The sequence below is a fragment of the Gopherus evgoodei genome, chromosome 3 (genome assembly GCF_007399415.2).
Source record: "Gopherus evgoodei ecotype Sinaloan lineage chromosome 3, rGopEvg1_v1.p, whole genome shotgun sequence".
Classification (NCBI taxonomy): domain Eukaryota; kingdom Metazoa; phylum Chordata; order Testudines; family Testudinidae; genus Gopherus; species Gopherus evgoodei.
Genome location: NC_044324.1, coordinates 211,890,959 through 211,910,214, shown reverse-complemented (window position 1 = coordinate 211,910,214; position 19,256 = coordinate 211,890,959). Strand labels below are relative to the sequence as shown.

The following is a 19,256-nucleotide window of genomic DNA, read 5'->3' as shown; positions in this document are numbered from 1 at the left end:
CGGCCCTAGTTTGAGAACCACTGGACTAGTCTCTTCCATGTAGCATCCTCTCTCTGATAGTGGCCAAAGCCAGTTGCTTCCAAAGAAAGAAGCTTTGCAGTAGGTAGTTGTGGGATAATTTTATCTCCAGGGAAAGCTTCCTCTTCATCTTAAATAGAGGTAGGCTTATGCCCTGCAGTTTTTGTTGTTCTTCTGCTCTCTGCTTAGGAGTAGTTAAACAAAGATTATTTCCAGGGGTGATGAAGCAACGGATGATATGAGTGCCCAAAGACATTTTGAGATAAGGCTGAGTTTGTCATTTAAGTATGAAATATCCAGGACAATTTTAGCACCATTCCAAATACAGAAAGCAAGGCTGAAATTAATAAATCAAGAAAGACCATATTGTCATAGAGAAACAATTTATGTTGTTTATGTAAAAGTTTATGTCCAACTTTGGTCACAGTAAATATACAAAACCAGCTTCTTCTTACTTAGCAATTAAGCTCGATGTGTGTATTCAGGGTCATGTCTTCTTTACCTGAACAACAAAATAAGGTTTTATTCCTTTTGTTCCTTCTACTACCAAGTTGCCTGTACAGCAATGGCAGAATCCGTTCTAATTAGTGCATTACCAATAGGATTGTTTACTGTGTTCCAAATGCAGAATATTTTGCTGCTGGTCATGTTAAAGCCAGAAGAAACCCAACAGTTTTAAGATTTGAGGTTGAGATTGCAGTGTTGTTAGCTAGTAAGAAACACTATGTAAGTGAAGCTAATTAGTTTTGGAAGTCATTGAGACCAAATGAATATGGTTCCTACCATGCCAATGATCCAGAGTTAATGTTCCTGGTTACAACAACATCATAGGCATTTAGGAATAGTATTATAGTAGAAGTTTAAAATTTATTTCTATATAGATATATAATATAAAATGATATAAATGTTAATTAGCATAGGGCCAAATCCTGTGGGATCCCACTGGAAAAACATCTATGAGATGAAGATTCTCTGATTACAATTACATTTTCAAACCTATTAGCTAGTTTTTAATCTATTTAATGTGTACCATGTTAATTTTATATTATACTAGTTTTTTAATCAAAATGTACCCGGTCACCTTCATCAACCAAATTTGTAATCTATCAAAAAAATATTGGGTTAGTTTGGCAGGAGTTGTTTTCCATAACACCATGTTGATTATTAATAGAGTCCTGTATCAGTCACGCCATTATCTTTCTTGGAATTAACATCAGGCTGACAGGACTTAATTACTCAGGTCACCCCATTTACCCATTTTAAAAAATGGTATATTAGCTTTCTTTCAGTCCTCTGGAACTTCCCCAGTGCTCCAAGACTTATTGAAAATCAACATTAAAGGTCCAGATAGCTCTTCAGCCAGATCTTTTAAAACTTGTGCAGGCAAGTTATGTGGATCCGCTGACTTAAAAATGTCTAACTTTGTTAGCTTCTGTTTATCATGCTCCAGAGATACTAGTGCAGTGGAAAGAGAGTTACATCATCATCTGGTGAGACTATATCATCAGTTTTTTCCCCCAATTCAAAACAGAAATATTTATGTACTTTTGCCTTCTCTGAATTATTCTGCAGGGTGTCAGAGATAGCTGAGTATACAGGTGTAGCGGTCTGTTAAAAAGTATATTTTTGAGTTGTTTAAGCGTGTCTGGGAGATGGAATATAAATTTTAGAATAAAGCATAGTAATTGAAGTTTGTGCATTTTAAAATAAATCTCAGTATTTGCCAAGTGAACAACACTTTAATATACAGCATATTCAAAAGAGTGAATTTTTCACCATTGCTTCCTAGCTGCACACACATTGATGTAAATCCAGATGCTCTACATTGTCTTCCGTGGAGAGCAGAATTTGCCCCACTAAATTTATATACCATGGGCCAACTCACGTATTAATGAGTTACATGCACATTGTCCTCTTCCCAAATGGCAGCTTTCTATATTCCTTCTTCTGGACTCATCAGTGGAATCATTAGCAGAGTCTAGGATCTGGATTTGTGGGTAAGTTAGAGGGGGATAGTACAAGGTATCTGCAGACAAATTTAGCGTGCAGTTATATTTAACTGTTCTGTGGCACCCACCTCAAGCTGTGTTCTCTTTACCACAATATCAGTAGCCTGCAAAGTCCCTGAAATCAATTGGAGTTTTGCTATCAGGGACCTGGGGTAATGGCAGAAGGACACACAACCTTTGTACCAATGATTCTGAACTCCACTGGGTCTCAGAGAATCAGGGATTCTGCAGGACACATAATAAATATGCTTTTTCCGTAAAGGAACAAGCCCACACTATTCATTGAAAAATGGAGAGAACTCCTCAACAGGGAAACTTTCAGAATTTTCTGTGCCGACTTGTTTGTGGAGGGGAGGGAATGGGTGTTGTACAAAGGCATAGCCTGGCCCTGTATATCTGCAGTCAGACTTCAGTTTTCTAGATTTGAGTTTGTGGCAATAAATAGTTTGTTTAGCATAGCACATAGAAATCAGGAAATAACTGGTCAGTGTGCCTTTTGTGGTATTAGTTTGTGACCAAATTGAAACAATAAGTTGTTCCGGAAGAGAAGGCAATGTGATTCTAGTGATCATCATGGTGAAGCACAGTGGTTCTCCTTCTTCACTGCTGAAAAGGAAGTGAACTCCCAGTGGTGTGAAGGCATTGTGAGGCTGACAGATTGGGGAGATGTATACCAGGCTACAACTTGAAATCAAGATGAAAGGAAATACTGTAACACATTTTATTGTAAGCCTTAGGTGTGTCTGAAAAGTTAGAAGGGTGGAGTTGACTGGGAGGAGGAACAGATTTGTCTATTGAACCAATCAAACCTTACCTTCATTGTAATTTTTTTGGCTTCTTCCAGCCATTGTTAAGGGAAAATCTGTATAAGTTTTAAGGCTTCTGGGTAAATGGTCAACCAGTGGGAGTGTAAGAGAGAGAAATATGTTACGTCTGGAAATTGATCAATTTGCAAGAATAACACATCTGTAGAGGTGGGCCTCTTACTCCAGACTGGGTTTCAGTAGCAAAAACAGAAGTCACATTTTTATCAATTGAGCATTGTATTGCATTCCAAGTGCGCTGCTGTTACAAAAACATTCTTAAAAGTGATGAATTTTACTTTCTGTGCATTCTTCCTCTCTGCAGAAATGCCATCCAAAAGATATATTTAGGCACTTGAATGTCTATTTTGAAAGTCTCTAAACTCATACTGTGCTTTACCTTATATTGTTCTTCTGCTCCATCTCTGTAGCTCCAGTTAATTAATGTCTAAAAATTTTTTATAATTGAGTACATTCTTGTATTTGACAGAGATAACAGACTATGTCTTGCCTACCTTCTGTCATTAATATCATAGTTATTGAGTTAAGTGACATCCTGTTTTCAAAGTGATTAAAAAAAAATCCCAGCCAAACACTGTGGCACTCTGCTTGACAAAGAAGCAGTTGAAGTTCGTGACCTGGAAAGTAATTGCCTCCTATTGGATTTGTTACTAGTGCACAGCCTCCATTTGTAATTTTTTAACTGCTTTTTTTGCACATCAGTTAGGAAAAGCAAAACACATTGTTCTGTACTTATTTTTACATTTTATTCAGCAATAAGACCAATGTTTTTCATACTTAAGTATGTATGAAAAAATTGTTACCAATTTATTTTTAAAAGCTGAATACACATAGCATTGGATCAAGGCACATACAAGACTGGCCAAAGGGCGTACAATGCACTTTGGTTTTCATTTGCAAAAATAAATGATTATGGCAACAAAAAAGAGTGGCGTGGGTTAAAACATTAAATACTTCACAATTCAAAAGGAATTGTTATCTTACAAATGTATTATTGTTTGCAGAAATTTGTGACAGTAATGGGCAGTATTCCTGACTGTAGCGGAAGTATATTTAGGTTTGGAAGGATTAGGATTGGAAGGATTTGTATTTTATTGGTAAATGTCGTTAAATGTTGATTTGGCCATACACAAACGGATGAAAAATATTGCCATTGATGATCATCAAAATTTACAGACAGGCAAAGTAAGAAAAATGCTGCTTGAGAACTTAATTTGATTTAAGGATATTGTACTCTGTATATTTAAATGTTTTAATCTGAATGTCTAAAGTCATTAAATAATTGCCTGACCCCTCGGCCCCTCCATTGTTTGACACATACCCTAAAATTTCCTGGAACCATGAAATTTAAATGAATAAAAATCATAAAAATGCTTAGAATCCATAATTTTGCACAACTGTGAAAATTTAAATAGATATAAATTGAAAAAATGTTAAAAAATTGAGATTTTCTGTTGAAATTATAAAAAAAAATCAAATTCTGCCAAGTCCTAAGTATATTTAATACACTTGTAGTCTGTAGTTTTTTATATGCTTTAGAAGTAAGAATTTTATTTCCATATTTAGCAATTGTACAATTAACCATTTACCATCATGTCTCAAAACTGGTTGAAGCTTTATTTTAGTTTTGTTCATAATGATATGTTTTCTAATGTGTGGAACTATTAGCATATTTTCTTTCAAGTGCAGGTACTAAAATTTTCCCTCAGATTGCTATGATCAGCTATCATCGTGTTCTCCATAATATATAGACTTCCAGATTTTTGAGAAATAGAAGTTAAATGTGCCCTTTGGCTTGTGGTGGTAGTGTATTCTTGAAGCCTTGTGAGGAGTTTCATTAATTGCCTAGGTCTCAAACTTTTGCTTTCATGTCAACAGCTTCAGTTTCATGCAGATGACAAATTGGCTTCATTTCACTGTTGTTAAAATGGATATATCCAGACAGCTGATATTGCCCATTACCACGCACATTTTTGTTTATTGAGTATTGTCGTGGTTTACAGATAGACCCAACATTATAGTTCTAAGAATTTTTGCAACCACTTTTTCATCTCTTCTGTCTGCCAGGTTTAATATTTTATTAATACCAAAGTGAAAAATGGCCTGTGCTTATACTTACAAGGATCTTAAATGAATGCAAAGTCCTGATTGTTCAACACAGCAAGAAAATTCACTTTCACAGTCAACAAGTCATCTTACTCAGTAGAACACAAAAGTTAAATGGGCTGTAACTTCAATATTAGCAAGGAAAATACAGTACAAATTACTAAAAAGTACTAAAATAGAGAATTGTGGTCAGGTATCCCCACTGCATTAATTGCAGGAGTAACCTGAAATTGGAAACTTTTAATAAAAAGTTCTTAAATATAAATTATATGGCAAATGTACAGTACATTGCTTTTTCAGTCTTTTAATCCAGTGTTTTGCAGTAGAACATCAACCTTTATAGTCACTCTTTCTTGTCCATTATTTCCTTCAGTATCATGAATGTGAATGATCTGAATCTGGTATACCACTGTCTCTGTAGCTTCTGTTACTGCTGCTTTCACTGTGGTTGTTTTTATACAGACTGATTCCATTAGGTGGGAATATGGTATGTATTACAAACTCCTCCTTGGACACTTGGTCATTATTTATTGGTATCATCTGAAAAGAAGTCTCCCTGATTTCTAAGATGGAGTTGTCCTTCTTAGTTCCAGCTTCAGCATAATCATCTTTTCTCCTCCGTCCTTTGCTGTATGCACAGTTCCTTGAAAACAAGGATCCATTTCTGTGAACATACCAGCACACTAACGCAAGCAGTGCAATAGCTACTAGTGCTACCACACCACCTATGATGGCAGCCAAAGGTAAATTTGAATTTTTGTAAGGTTCTTTCTCTTGCTCTCGGTTTAGGGTTGTTGTAGGATTGTACATTTTAAGAGGCGCTGTTTCAGTCTCTATACAAACAGGGGTTTCATCAGACAGATAGATGTTGCTGGTTTCCATGGGAACCATACATACACGGTATGGTGACTCTGGCTCAAGGGCTGTAAGTAGGTAGTCACTCCTATCTCCTGTAACTATTGTTTCAGTTATAGATCCAAAGGCAGGGCTGTGACCCATTTTTAGCCAGCTCAGTCTTAAAGCAGTCATTGGTAGTGCAACTTTCCAAGAAATATGAATGCTCTCGGTGCTTACAGATTTCACAATGATTGTAATGATTTTCCGTACTGGACTTGCTGTGGTTCTGTAGTTTCTGTTTAGATGGGGAGTCTTTATGTCTGACTGTTTGGTCACAGAAACTGGCCAGTGCCCTTGGGCAGGGTATAATGTGTTTGGTATTGCAGTAGTAATTTGGATAGTGCTTACAGTATTATCATCCTTACAATCAAATAGCTCTGTGCTGAGGTCCTTGATAGCCATTCCACGCACTTTCTCTGGTGCTTGACACATCAGTCCACGTACATTAACTTTTAAAGGCAATGATTGAAGCCAGTCACGGACCCATTTCATTTTGCATCCACAGTACCATGGGTTGTTACGAAGAAACAATTGAGTTATGTTGTCCAGGTCATCAAAGATACTCTGAGGTAAATTGCTTAGATTGTTATTGGACATATCTAGTCGATACAACTGCCTTAGGTCAGAGAAAGCATTAGGTGGTACACGATTTATATGATTTTCTTGAAGATAAAGCTTTCTTAGGTTTGTGCCTGGCAAATTTATGGGAGCAGCTGTAAGGGAATTGCGGATCAATGACAGTTCTGTTAGATTGAGTAGATTTATGAAGACTTTGTCTCCTAATCCATGATTGTTTAAAAGATTTCCATCTAAAACGAGACGTTTTAGATTTGTAAGATCTTGAAGAGACACCTCTGAAATTGTGGAAATACGATTATCATCCAAGCGCAGCTCTTCTATCGTTTTAGGCAGACCCCAGGGAATGGTGCTAAGGTGATTTCGAGAGAGAAAAAGTAGTCTGAGATAGATGTTGTCCCGGAAAGCTCCATCTTCAATACTAACAGCAGAAACTGAATTATCATCCAAATGCAATTCTTCCAGATAAGGAATTTGTGAAAGTGAATCATAAGTAATGGTCCTTATGTTATTTTCCTGCAAATGCAGTTCTTTAACATACTTAGGGAGATTGGTAGGGAATTCATCTAAACTGTTGTGATACAAGTATATTCTCTCTACCCTGAGCAAGTTTTTCAGGTCTGAAGGAATCCCAGCGTTATTTATTTGATTGTTCTGAAGGTAGAGGGTGGTAGCATCCTGTGGAATTCCTGTAGGAATGGATGTCAATTCACGATCATTACAATAAATGAAACCTGCATCACAGCGACACACCGATGGGCATGATTTGGCACTGACAGAATGAGGTGCCATTTTAAGCAACAGCCCTATCTTAGTCCAAATTAGGAAGATATTCCAAGTTACACTGATCATGGTCAGGAACAATGAGATTTGTACACAGTCTAGTTTTCTGGTCTTCAACAACCTGGAAAAAAGAACAATATTATCCAGATTACTAGTCAAGGAACTGCAATGAAAAAACCACTTTCAAATTACCGAAGACATCTGAAATGTGTAGTTGTATTGTGAACTTTGAGTTTTAGCTGAACTGAAGAACAGTTTAATTTCATTTCTTACACTAATTGTGCTTAGTTTGGTTTATAGGTTTAGTATTATACAGTAACTTGAATATAACCCAACTATGTTTGATTTGTACATTACCTTCTAACAAATACTACACATTCTATGTGTAAAGAAAAGAGAGAGTTTCTTCTCAGATTACTTCATTCCCATCTAAGGCCACGTCCAGACTAGGGTATTAAAATCTATTTTAGATACGCAACTTCAGCTACGTGAATAACGTAGCTGAAGTCGAATTTCTAAAATCGAGGTACTCACCCGTCCAGACGGCGTGGCATTGATGTCCGCGGCTCTCCATGTCAATTCCGGAACTCAGTTCGGGTTGATGGAGTTCTGGAATCAATGTAAGCGTGCTCGGGGATCGATACATCGCGTCCAGACTAGACGCGATATATCGATCCCCGAGCAATCGATTTTAACCCGCCGATGCCACGGGTTAGTCTGGACATGGGCTTAGTATTTATTCATCTTGGAAGCTCACTTCAAGACAAAATCTTGTCTAAATTTTACATTCAGATCAGTTGGGTGATATATATAGGTCCCTTAGGCCAGGTCTACACTAAGGGAGAAAGTCGACCTAAGCTACGCAATTTGATTTACGTTAGTAGCATGACTCATTGATGTAGCTTAGATCTACTTACTGCAGGGTCCACACTACGCTATGTCGATGGGAGACACTCTCCCATTGACTCTCCTTATTCTTCTCATTCCGGTGGAGTACCAGAGTCAACAGGAGAGTGATCTGCGGTCAATTTGGTGGGTCTTCACTAGACCCACTAAATTGGCCTCCAGTAGATCGATCTCCACAGTGTCGATCCACCGGTAAGTGGAGACAAGCCCTTAGAGAATAACAAAACCCTTCCTAAATAACAGTTCCAAAAGTTCTGAAGAGTCCTAAATTACCTTTTAAATAATCAGTGTGTGAACAAAAGAGAAGTGACCAAATACAGCCTCCTCAGTCTTTGATCTGCCTCATGTTGTTGTAATCAATCATGTTATTGCCCTTGATATGTTAAAAAAAAAAAAAAAAGTAATGTTCAAAAGTGTGAGACCCAAGGAGCTGGTATGTAGCTTGGGAGTGGTTTACATAACCGCTAGGACTATACTTTTCCAGGTGATTGGATGGAATATTTCATTACATGCTTAATTTAGTGTTTAAATATTTGTCATTCTCAAAAGTCTCCTAACTAAGCAGTATGCCAATAAGCGACTATTTGACAGGTTTACTGACATTTTCACATTTTATTAATTCAGAGTGTGCAGTGTAGACGCTATACATGAACTGTTGGGATTAGAACTAGATTCTGGTAATATTTGTTTGTACATTCTACTCAAGCAATTAATATTTTTATAAATTCTAGGACAACATAATTCAGTTATCATTGTAATTAGGATGCTGAAAATTTCTAACATCACCTATGCATTATATGATGTCATGATCTCCTCTCTTGCAGATTTATTTATTAATGGCATTTTATTCTCTCAAACTAAAGAAACCCCCACATTATTATTGATCTTACCTTATTTAAAAGGATGAGTAAACTTTCTGCTTGCAGAAATCCAATAAACAATTTTTTTACTGAGGAGAATGACTTCTGGAGTCTTATGGTTTATTCCATGCAGCTGGTTTTCCTTGACTGTGTTTACTCAAGTGATTGTTGTTGGTAGTAGATGCTTTATGACTAGTTCCACCGTATTCAGTGAACATTCCAACAAAGGTTTATCATGGTACATAAGCACACCAGGTTGTGGAGAAGAAAAGCTTCAACTTCCTGTCACGATGCAGGAGTGAGATTTCTATTTTGTTCTTCAAAGTCTGTGCATGAAGAGTCTCTTTTGTTTTGCGTAAGCCCTTAACAGAAATTGATTTCCTTGTATTTCTTACAAACTCTGCTGTATAGCGTAGTAGTCAAAGCTAGTAACTTCAGCTCCACATGATGGAAATAATTCATTATGTTGCAACTTGAATGATAGCCTCTTCAGAAGGTCCAAGAAAAAAAAAAAGGGAGGTTCTGTCCCAAATTATCCAAGTATAAACTTCGTACAGTAGCTACATTCTGACAAATCCACACCTGCTGTGAAAGAACGGCTTCCAACTTTCACTTCTGAACACTTGCTCAAAATTTCCAATGCAGAAAATATTTCCTCATGCTCTATAACCATATGAGTTATTTTACAATAGATTGTTTTTCTTTAATTCATTTAATATTCTTCTGAAGAAACAGGAACATGCTAATTCCTTCTTTAAAAAAACCACTCCTCTTATAAAGTGTCCTTTAAGCTGTTAATTTCCTGCGAAAGTAAACAGATTTTAAATGAATAACAACAATGGACACTTGCATACAAATAAATGCTGAACTGTTTTCTTTATACAATTTGAGCTACATTTATTATTTACATAACCAATATATCTTGTTACCTTAGTATGTTGGTAATTCAGCAAAATGGGTGGAATAGCTAACAGATATTCTGTTGTCTCATTTCACATTTATTGGGATTTTTCTTTAGCTATTTTGTTATATTAGTCTCAGCATGATAGTAATTGAAATCAGCTTTAATCAACAGACTGTAAAGAAATCGTGACATGTATTCCATTTGTTTACAAATAGAAGTCCAGTCTCATTGAACACTTTGCATACTACTGCTGTCTCGGTTTTCATTCTTGCTAAACTGAGGGAACAGGTTAATCCTCTTCTTGGTTTTAAACATAAAATATGAGAAATACTGTTGAGTAGTTACTGTATGACAGATGGAAAGGCTGGGTCTAAGTACTGTTAAAATTTTACCTCAATAACAGATACAGTATTTTCAAATTGTGTGAATGCTTAGACTTCTGCATTATTTCATCCTATAAGGATGGAGAGATGTTCATGGTTATGGTGTGAGTTCTGTATAATATATATTAAAATATACAATATCGTTAAAACTTTAAGCTATTTTATTACATCTGAAGTATCTTGCCATGAGGTAATTATTTAGAATCAGTGCTATGCTGTAATAATACAATTACGATGCTACTTTACTGCAGTTTCAAACATGCTAGGTGCTAGGGAGTAAGGAATGTTATATCTAAAGAAACAACGTTTGGTCTGGCTGTACAGATTTCATGATGGAAGCATAATATCAGATTGTTTTAGACTGTATTTTTCTGCTGGAATCTTATCTCTACTGTGAAGGGTCAAGGGTCATCTGGTCAGATGCTTAAGAGTACATGGACTATAAGTCCATGTAGAAAATGGAAATACTTCACCCTGAAATTTAAGAAATAATAATGCTGTAACTGCAGTTTGCTTCTCCACTTAGTAATGACATGGATTCCAAAAAGCTGAGCATCTGCTTCAAAATTAAAATGTATGTAGAATAATGGCTGCTCAGGTCCCCATTTTAAGAAGCTGAGGGAAAGTAGAGCTGCTTCTAGTCTACCATAAAATATTAGATCCAATCAGAGATTTGGTTAATTATTGTACGTATTAACATTTTTTTTAAAGGGCAGATATATTCATTTTGACTTTTGAATCTTGAAAGTGGAATGGTACGCGCCTGATTCTATCTGTTAACCTATGTAAATCAAGAGCATCTCCACTGTAGACGTTGGTGGTAAACCATTGTAAATATGTATTCATTTATTTTCTGAAATCTAACTATGGACACTATCCTGAAGTATTCGCATAGGAGTAATGCAAATGTCCACTGAGGAGTAGAGTTATGTTAATAATTGTAGTTTTAATTCTCGGTGTTTCCTTTCCCTCCTTGTTTCAGCAGTAATGAAAATATTGACTTAAACTGACAAATGTGGCTGTTGTTTGCAGTGTTGTTGTAACTGTGTTAGTCCCAGGATATTAGAGACAAAAAGTGGGTGAGGTAATATCTTTTATTGGACCAACTTCTTCTGAAGAGCTCTGTCTCTTTCACAGACAGAAGTTGGTCCAGTAAAAGATATTAGATCACCCTGGGTCTCTGAATGTGCCTCACCCACCTTGTCTCTCTAAATGTGGCTATTGTTAGAGTAACAGTTAGAAATGTTTTTATTTTTTAACTTAATGCAGTACGTTAAATAAAATGGTAATATGTGAGTACATTTTGGAAAAATAAAATATAGAATTGCTTATGTTTCTTATGGCATTACTAACTCGTATTGCAAGTTGTTTTGTAAACTGGAAAATAAATATAAAAAATCCCAAAGAATCTTTCAGCTCAAATAATGCCTGTAAATATTTTGTTCTATATAGCTTCTGTGGCTTGTATTCCTAAATTTGTAATATAGTTAATTATCTAATCTATATAAAAATGAAATCCCCCTGGCTCTCACATGATATGGTACGGAAAAGTAGTTTTAAAAAATGGTGGCATATACTGAAAGGCAGGGGGAAGGGCAGGCAGAGAAAGGAATAAAAGCTTGTTTTAAAGTGCTTTTGAAGTCTGTACTAATTGAAACTCTTAATAAAAGATAGCAGATAATTGCTTTTAATTAGAACTTTTAATGGTAAATATAGTGCTAAGGTTAAACTGTAAAAATGTGTATCAATTAGTTTCTAAACATTTACTCCTAAGAAAGAGGGGGGAAAAAAGTTCCAAATTGTGTGGAGAAAGACGATAAATGTATTTGTTTTACCTTTTCAAATTCTAAACTGTTTCCTCTTTGCTTCATTTGACATGCAAACGCTCGTTTATTGCCTCTATTGTACTACTGGCAATGTAGGATTAAACTGAAAACCCTAAAGCTCATTAAGTTCCTGGAATTCTTTATCCCTTCTCTGGAAATTACATCAAAACAAAAGAGAGGGAAAAATACAGGTCTCTTTGGAGAAAAAGACACTGTTTCAAATATGTGGATTAAGTTTATACCTCCCTCCTCCCTTTACTTAAACTGAGAACAGTTTTCTTCAGGATTTGATTGTGTTTGATATCTTGCATTTCCCTTTTACATCTGAAGCTATAGCTGAAAACAGTGTTTTTGCATATCAAAGGCTGCAGTGATCTGTCTACATAGAAGAGGGGAATTCTGCTGCCATGGCTCAGACTTCCCTCTTTTTGAACTGTCTCTACATATTCCCTGACATCAAGTCATTGTAGCCTGGCCTGCAGGATTAAAAGAAAAATGACCCCCACTGGTACAGACACTGTGGCCAGGTTTCCACAACATCAAATTGGGAGGTTTCATGGACCCATGGTTTTGAAAGAAGCTATTAATTTTGGGGGGTTGGGAGGGGGAACTCTTAAGAGAAAAGAGGGAAAGTTTAAAATACAAGCTTTATAAATAAATTTTTCTTCTTAATGCATAAATCAGTCTCTGGTAACAAAAGTAATTTATCTGAACAATTATGAATGGAAGTTTTAAGTACACTTAGTACTAAACTGAATTTTTTCATAGCCCTTGCTAGGATAGCAAACTTTCTCTTTTATTGAGACACTATTATCTGTGCATATGTAATACAGCTATTGATAATGTATGAGAAGCCTTCCGTGTACTTATTCCAACAATGAAGCTTCACTGGGGCAAACAAATTGCTCAGAGATCTCATTTTAAAATATTCAAAGTAACTTGCATTATATAAAAAAAATGTCTTGTGTCACGACACTTTCATCTATGAAAGGGAAACATCAAACTTGAAGTCTGTATTATAAATAGGTGCACTTTTTTCTGTAGACAGGCAAAAAGAATAAAGGTATATTAAAATGATGCTGGAACATTGTCAAATGCTAACTTTAAAAAAAAAAACCAAAAAAACATACAACTTTCTTCCAAACTTTGCTAAAAGTTTGCATAAAATCTAGAATTGTTTTATTTCCTGTTAAGCTTGACTTCAATTTAGGTTGCCAAATGCTCCCCTGCCCCTATTTTTTTATTTTATTTTAACCCTGTACCATGAAAGCCTATGATTTATTTTCTCCCTAATATCTAAAACAATGGTTTGATAATTTGATAAGCAGTATTTTTAGGCTATAAATGTAACCAGGATGACAAGACATATAGAATTAACTCAGCGTTTGAGTACAAATTTGATAGTTCAAAACATTTAAATTTCACAGTATCATTTCATTTACTTTATATTCCACCATTCTAAATAAATGTAATTTGAAATGGATAGCAAAAGAAAAAATGTGTTTAATGTAACTTGTTTTTTATTTGTAAAAGTTATTGAGTTGTCCATTGTATATGTGTCCAATTTAGAAACTTGGGTTAAATAGCTAGTTTACAAAGGCCTTACTTGCTCTTAAAAAGCTTGAAGAAGTTTTTTAAAAGTGCACATAGTACTCAACTGTATATAAAACAAAGTGTAGGCATTGTTTTCTTGAATGTTCTACTCAGACTTAGTTAACAGCGACAGCAAAATGCTTTCTAAGCACCCTGTCTAGTAATTGAAATTTCCAGGATCATCATATTTCAGGAAGGTGCCCCATTCTTTTGTTTAATGTTAGGCAAGCAGAAGGACCTCTAACTATTCTCATGAGGGCCAAAGAATTTAAGGTTTTGCTGAAGTGCAAGTATGATTTTTGTTTGGGTTCTGTCTTTTCCCGTTGAATAAGGTTTTTCTTTGGCTTATGGAAAATCAATTTTAAATGCTGAAAAGAATTTATTCTCTCCCCCCCCCCCACCTTCCCCAGGGCTGACAGTGAATGAACCTGAGACTGCTTCATGTACTTCTGTTTGTAAAACTAAATCAAGTTTCTTGAAAACAAAAATTAAATTTCATGGAGAGTATATTAGCTTTAACTTGACTGGAAATGGATAATGATTATAAGGATTACTTTCTGCCTCTTTTGCATGGCATAAAGTAGTAGCAAAATCAGTATTCATTGGTGGAAGAAAAGTGGCATAAGAAATATTTGTTTTCAGTTAATATTCTCTGAATTTTTTTTGTGGCTAGTATTTTTGCTACTATTTACTTAAATCAGAAATGCAAATTTGCTGCTGTTAGCTTGAAAAGTTCAGAGTTCGGTAGAAGTGTACTTATTTGAAATAAACTTATGTGCTTTACTTCTACAGCTTTGATATGGTAAATTTGAAAACAGAAATAAAATAGCACTCAGGAGGGGTGGGAGTTGTACTCTCTGGCCTTAACCTAATATGCCTTCTAGGTTTTCTTTTCAAAGTTGCTGCTAAGGTAACTTGTCTACATGTGAAGTGAAGGAAGAGAGAACAAATGCTGTCATTGTCTCCCAATAAAACCAATTTTTTCCCTTGTTAAATTTAAGTGGAATACTATCTGGAAGGGGTTTAACAAATGCCTAGCTCTGAAGTTGAGGTATAACAAGAGGCTATGTATATACTAAATACTGTTTAGCTCATAGATAAGCTTCAATGTTTTGTTTCTTTTCCACTTAGGAATAGTTGTTGATCGTCTTAGTTGTTTGGTTTGGTAGCTATTGACTGATTAAAGTGCTCTCCAATATATAAAATGAACTTGGTGAAAATGTTCAAGTAATTATGCGATCAGATTTATCAGCCCTTAATGAAGGGGGCATGGTTTGTGGTACATAATGTCTTCTTTACTAAAAGCTTAATTCAGGATACCAGTCTACTGTGATCATTTCAGCTACTTATCAAAATAAGTGTACATGCTTGCTTATGTTAATGTTGCTTAGGCAGTCTTGAAAATGATATCTGCAGTCTTCTGTTGTGAAGGAATTATTGAGTAAAAACTTCAGAAATATTAGCTATTAACATAAATGTGTCCCGCTAGAAAGTGAAAAAGATGTCCTTCTACCAGTTGAAGGCATTAAAAATTGTTGTAATGAAAATGTGTGCAAACTGTAATACAACAATAATTTAGTTGGGTAGACATCACTGCCTTAAATCATCAGTTTCAACTAAAACAGTTCATTGCAAAGATATTATAAAAAAATAAATGAATCAGGGAGACATCTTTATTTGTTCTTGCTGTAAAAATAACACATTGTTTTTCTGAAGATTAAGGCTTGCTGTGAGTTTACTACAGAGTTTTTGCCCACTGGGGGGTGGTACACACTACAAAAAGTCTGCTTTTAAGAGCCACAAGTCAGATGTTTTTTGCTGCTGTCCAGTTTTCTCTGCTTTAATTACAACAAAGCCTCCTGTTGAGAAAAACAGTGGAGGCCTCCAAGGGAAAAAAAAAATCAGTCTTTGAAAGATTTTACTGAACTTTACTTCCCATGTTCATTTAATTAATCGTGGTGTTTTAGCTGGTCATTCTCAGAGAGAATGTTAGTAGAACTAAATAGTACAAATTTAAGAAAATGTAAGAGATCAATTTAATATTTTATAAATGGGGCCTGTGACCAGGGGTGATCACAGTTCCTGGGGAAGGGTACGTCACAGAATAGAGGGAATATATGCCTGTTAGAAGAAGAATAAAATTTTGAGGAAAAACTGAAATTCTCATTAATAGAATTAACACAATTGCTATATAGAACCAACTATCTATATTTTCAGTTAATTGGCTTTTTATAAACCAGGACTGTATGGTAGCTAGAAACTTCTGAATCTGAAATAGTTTAAACAAAGGTGAGGGCTTTTAAACTAAAGAGTGGTGAAAGGTTTTTGGAAGAAATTAAATTAACCTTAAATTTTTCAGGTTGAGAGGAAAAAACAAAAAAAAAAAAATTCACCTACCAAGTGAGTCAGTTAGGAGGTGACATATATTGACAAGAAAAATACATATGGATCTTTGTTTTTTAGAGCAGACAATTGTTTTTCTCTTTACTTAAATTGATGTTTGCATGTTTCATCTTGCCACAAAGAAAGGTTCATTAAGACTCCATATCCTGAGGCAGTAGATGGCAAGCCTAACTGGAATTTCTATCTGTTTGGGCAGTACAGTCTAGCAAAGAAAATGGGGCTAAAGATAATTAATAGCTTATTAAAGTCAGAGAGCTGCAAAATTTTAACCATTTTTTTAAACATGGTCTCATTTAACCACTGAGAATTTATGGTAGAAAAGGAATATCCACATTTGTTTTATTTCCAAGAGATAATTAGGGAACAGACCTTGCATCCTGAAATCAGTGTGACAATTTCTTTGTAAGAGCAACTTGAATTGTGGAATGATTCTGCGTTTTACTAGTATTGATGTATAGAAAGTGTTTAATAGTACATTGTGAACTGACCAGAATTAATGCCTTAAAAAAGGGAGAGAAGTGACTTTTATGTTCAAACCAAATTAGTAATCTATGACTAACAATACCCTTCATTAATTAGTTAATTATATGCATTCATTGTCATTGTAATACATTTGTAACACTCTAGCAACTTTGCCTTGATGTGTCAGAGATGTGCTCAATCAAATTATTTGCCGTCAGAGAGTAAAAGTCTACTTTAAATAAAATATCTAAAATACAAAGAGCATCCTCTTTCCACAGTTTGTTTGGTTTTTGCCCATGCTTCAGTCTTAGAGAAATGTTAGCTGAATCAGAAAAATATATTTGCATGATAAAATCTCCTCCGGATGTTAAAACAACTTGCTTCTATGTAATAGCATATATTATGCACTCTTGGAAAAATGGAAAGTAAAATTAATAACTTACTGAGTAACATGGGAAAACATAGAGCAAAGTTTATAAAAGCTAGACATATCGGGTCCATAGAAAGGAGTATCAGGCAACTGTCATTTTTCCTTTCTTTTTGTTTTTAATGTGGTTTCTAAGAAAACCAGGGCCTGTTGCATTCTTTCTTAACATGCGTGCAACCATTTTGTTCAACACATAACCCCACTGGGGATTTTATGTGATGCATGCAACATTTTGTGGGGCGGTTTTTAAACTGAAAAATACTTTTTCACATTGTGAATACATACAGTCATGGAGAAAAACTATTTTAAAATGAATGGCTAAACTGCATACAGTGTAACACCAGAAGGATTTTTAAAAATTACTGAATATAACAATCTGGTCCCTTTGCACTGCCCTAAAGCTTAGCTTCGATAGTCTGTCTCACTAGATTTATTGAATTACTATGCAGATCACATACTTCATTTGTCTAAGCAATGAAATTTGGCATTATATTGGGGAAGGAATATATTTTTAAACCATATTCTCTCTCTACTGAATTAAACAGTTAAAACTCAAATATCTTGTTTCAGAATTACAGACGTAGGATAGTAATGCAGGCTTTAAAATCTAGGTGTAGCTGTTTGTTTATCCTTCACAAAAAATTGCTAAGTATACAGAAGCAGATCTAGCTGTGAGCAAGATATTTGTTCCTTATGTACTGAATACTCATGTGCTGAAGGATCATTGATTTCCTTTCACAGCTGTAAAAACGACTATTAAGGGGATCATACCACACATGCAGTACTGGCCAGACTTGGAAAATACGATTTTTTTAAATTTTATTTTAGTGAGGTATCTATAGTGTATATTCTAGTATTTTATTAGAGCAAAATAGTAGAGCCTTCAGCTTAGCAATGTTTGCAAAGATTGATGCTAGTATGCCGATTGAAACTTGATTGCTAAATATGAACCATGTTTTAAATGAACTTCTTATATTTGTACAGCACTGTAGAAGTGCATCATAACTTTGCATTTATCATCTTCATACTGATCTCTAATAGTAAAATTTTGCCTTGTTGCACGTGAAAAATTCCCAGTGGGGAAGTAAAATATAAAACTTTTGAGGAAATTAGGAGAAATCAATGAAAACGCTTACCTGCAAGGTGAGAAAAAGAATTCCTATTTACAGTGCAGCAACAGCCGTTATTCCACTTCGAATGGTTATGCGAAGTAATAAAAGCCCTTATTTCAGGTCCAGTAACAAAAAGCAAGAGCAGCTAATAGCAGCTATGGTGTGAGCTTATACTGTGTCAGATCACTTCTCCTACGCTGCAAAGGAGTGAGAGAAGGAAAGCATTCCAGTTACGTGCACACAGCCCACCTCAAAGTCTGAAGTTAAAGCTGCACCTAGCAGTGGTTGAATAAAGAGCTGATGTCATAAGTGGGCAGGTCTTATCTTGGCTCTTGTTTAGTGAGTATCTGGATGAGCAGACGCACAAGGAATGTGCATTACCAACACTAGAGGGAGTAGAAGGCAACGACAGCACAATCTGCCAAACCTGAAATCTTGGGCAGTACTATTAGGTTTATAACCAACCTGATAAATACTAACACTTCTAAGATTTATTAAAGTCAAGTGCCTTTTAAAATTATTATGCCTGCAGAATATGATTTATAACTGTACAGAAAGAGTGGGTGAATCTCTTATTTTGGTAGATATGCCTTTTCAGAAGAAAATGGGAAACTGTTCTTAATGGAAACAAATGTTACATTTGTAAATGAGATGTAATTACATAATGAAAGACAACTGCATCTTTGAGTCTAAATGAGTAAAAATAAAATAAAATGTCAACGTAATTTTTACATAGTCAAATAACATAAACTTCCGAGAAACTGTTCAGTATTCAAGATCTGTAGCTTTAAAGTAAAACATTTATGAATAATTTTTATTTCCCTTTTATAATCTGTTTCATTTGTGACTAAAAAAATTACTAAAAATATTACTGGAATCTCATTTGAGACATGACTTTTTTTTTACTTTGAGGAGAATGTATTGTAGATTTGGATTTGTAGAGAATCAGGGAGAGCTTTGAAATAGTTAATTGCTCAAAAAAGGTTTTTGTATGTATTAGCTAGTGTAAACAAATGCTATACTTCATGAAATAAGGTGAAGATCTCAGAAGGAAAGTCATTCCTATGTAGAAACAAATTTGATGTTTGACTGTGCTGGTTTCATTCAAAAACTGTGGGCATGAAGTAATTCATTTGATGAACAATAAACAACTGCAGGGACCCTTGG

The 19,256-nt window shown here is 35.1% G+C and overlaps 2 protein-coding genes across 3 annotated transcripts in view; one reads left to right on the top strand and one right to left on the bottom strand.

The window, feature by feature from the left end:
- Positions 1 to 19,256, top strand: part of MACROD2 (mono-ADP ribosylhydrolase 2) — a 1,360,465-nt gene that overhangs the window by 197,154 nt on the left and 1,144,055 nt on the right. The window lies entirely within an intron of this gene.
- Positions 4,286 to 18,328, bottom strand: FLRT3 (fibronectin leucine rich transmembrane protein 3). Its single transcript, XM_030557956.1, has 3 exons — positions 18,114 to 18,328; positions 9,010 to 9,781; positions 4,286 to 7,334 (listed from the first exon to the last, which is right to left on the bottom strand). The coding sequence occupies exon 3, from the start codon at positions 7,280 to 7,282 to the stop codon at positions 5,333 to 5,335; it is 1,950 nt and encodes a 649-aa protein (XP_030413816.1). The 5' UTR covers positions 7,283 to 7,334; positions 9,010 to 9,781; positions 18,114 to 18,328; the 3' UTR covers positions 4,286 to 5,332.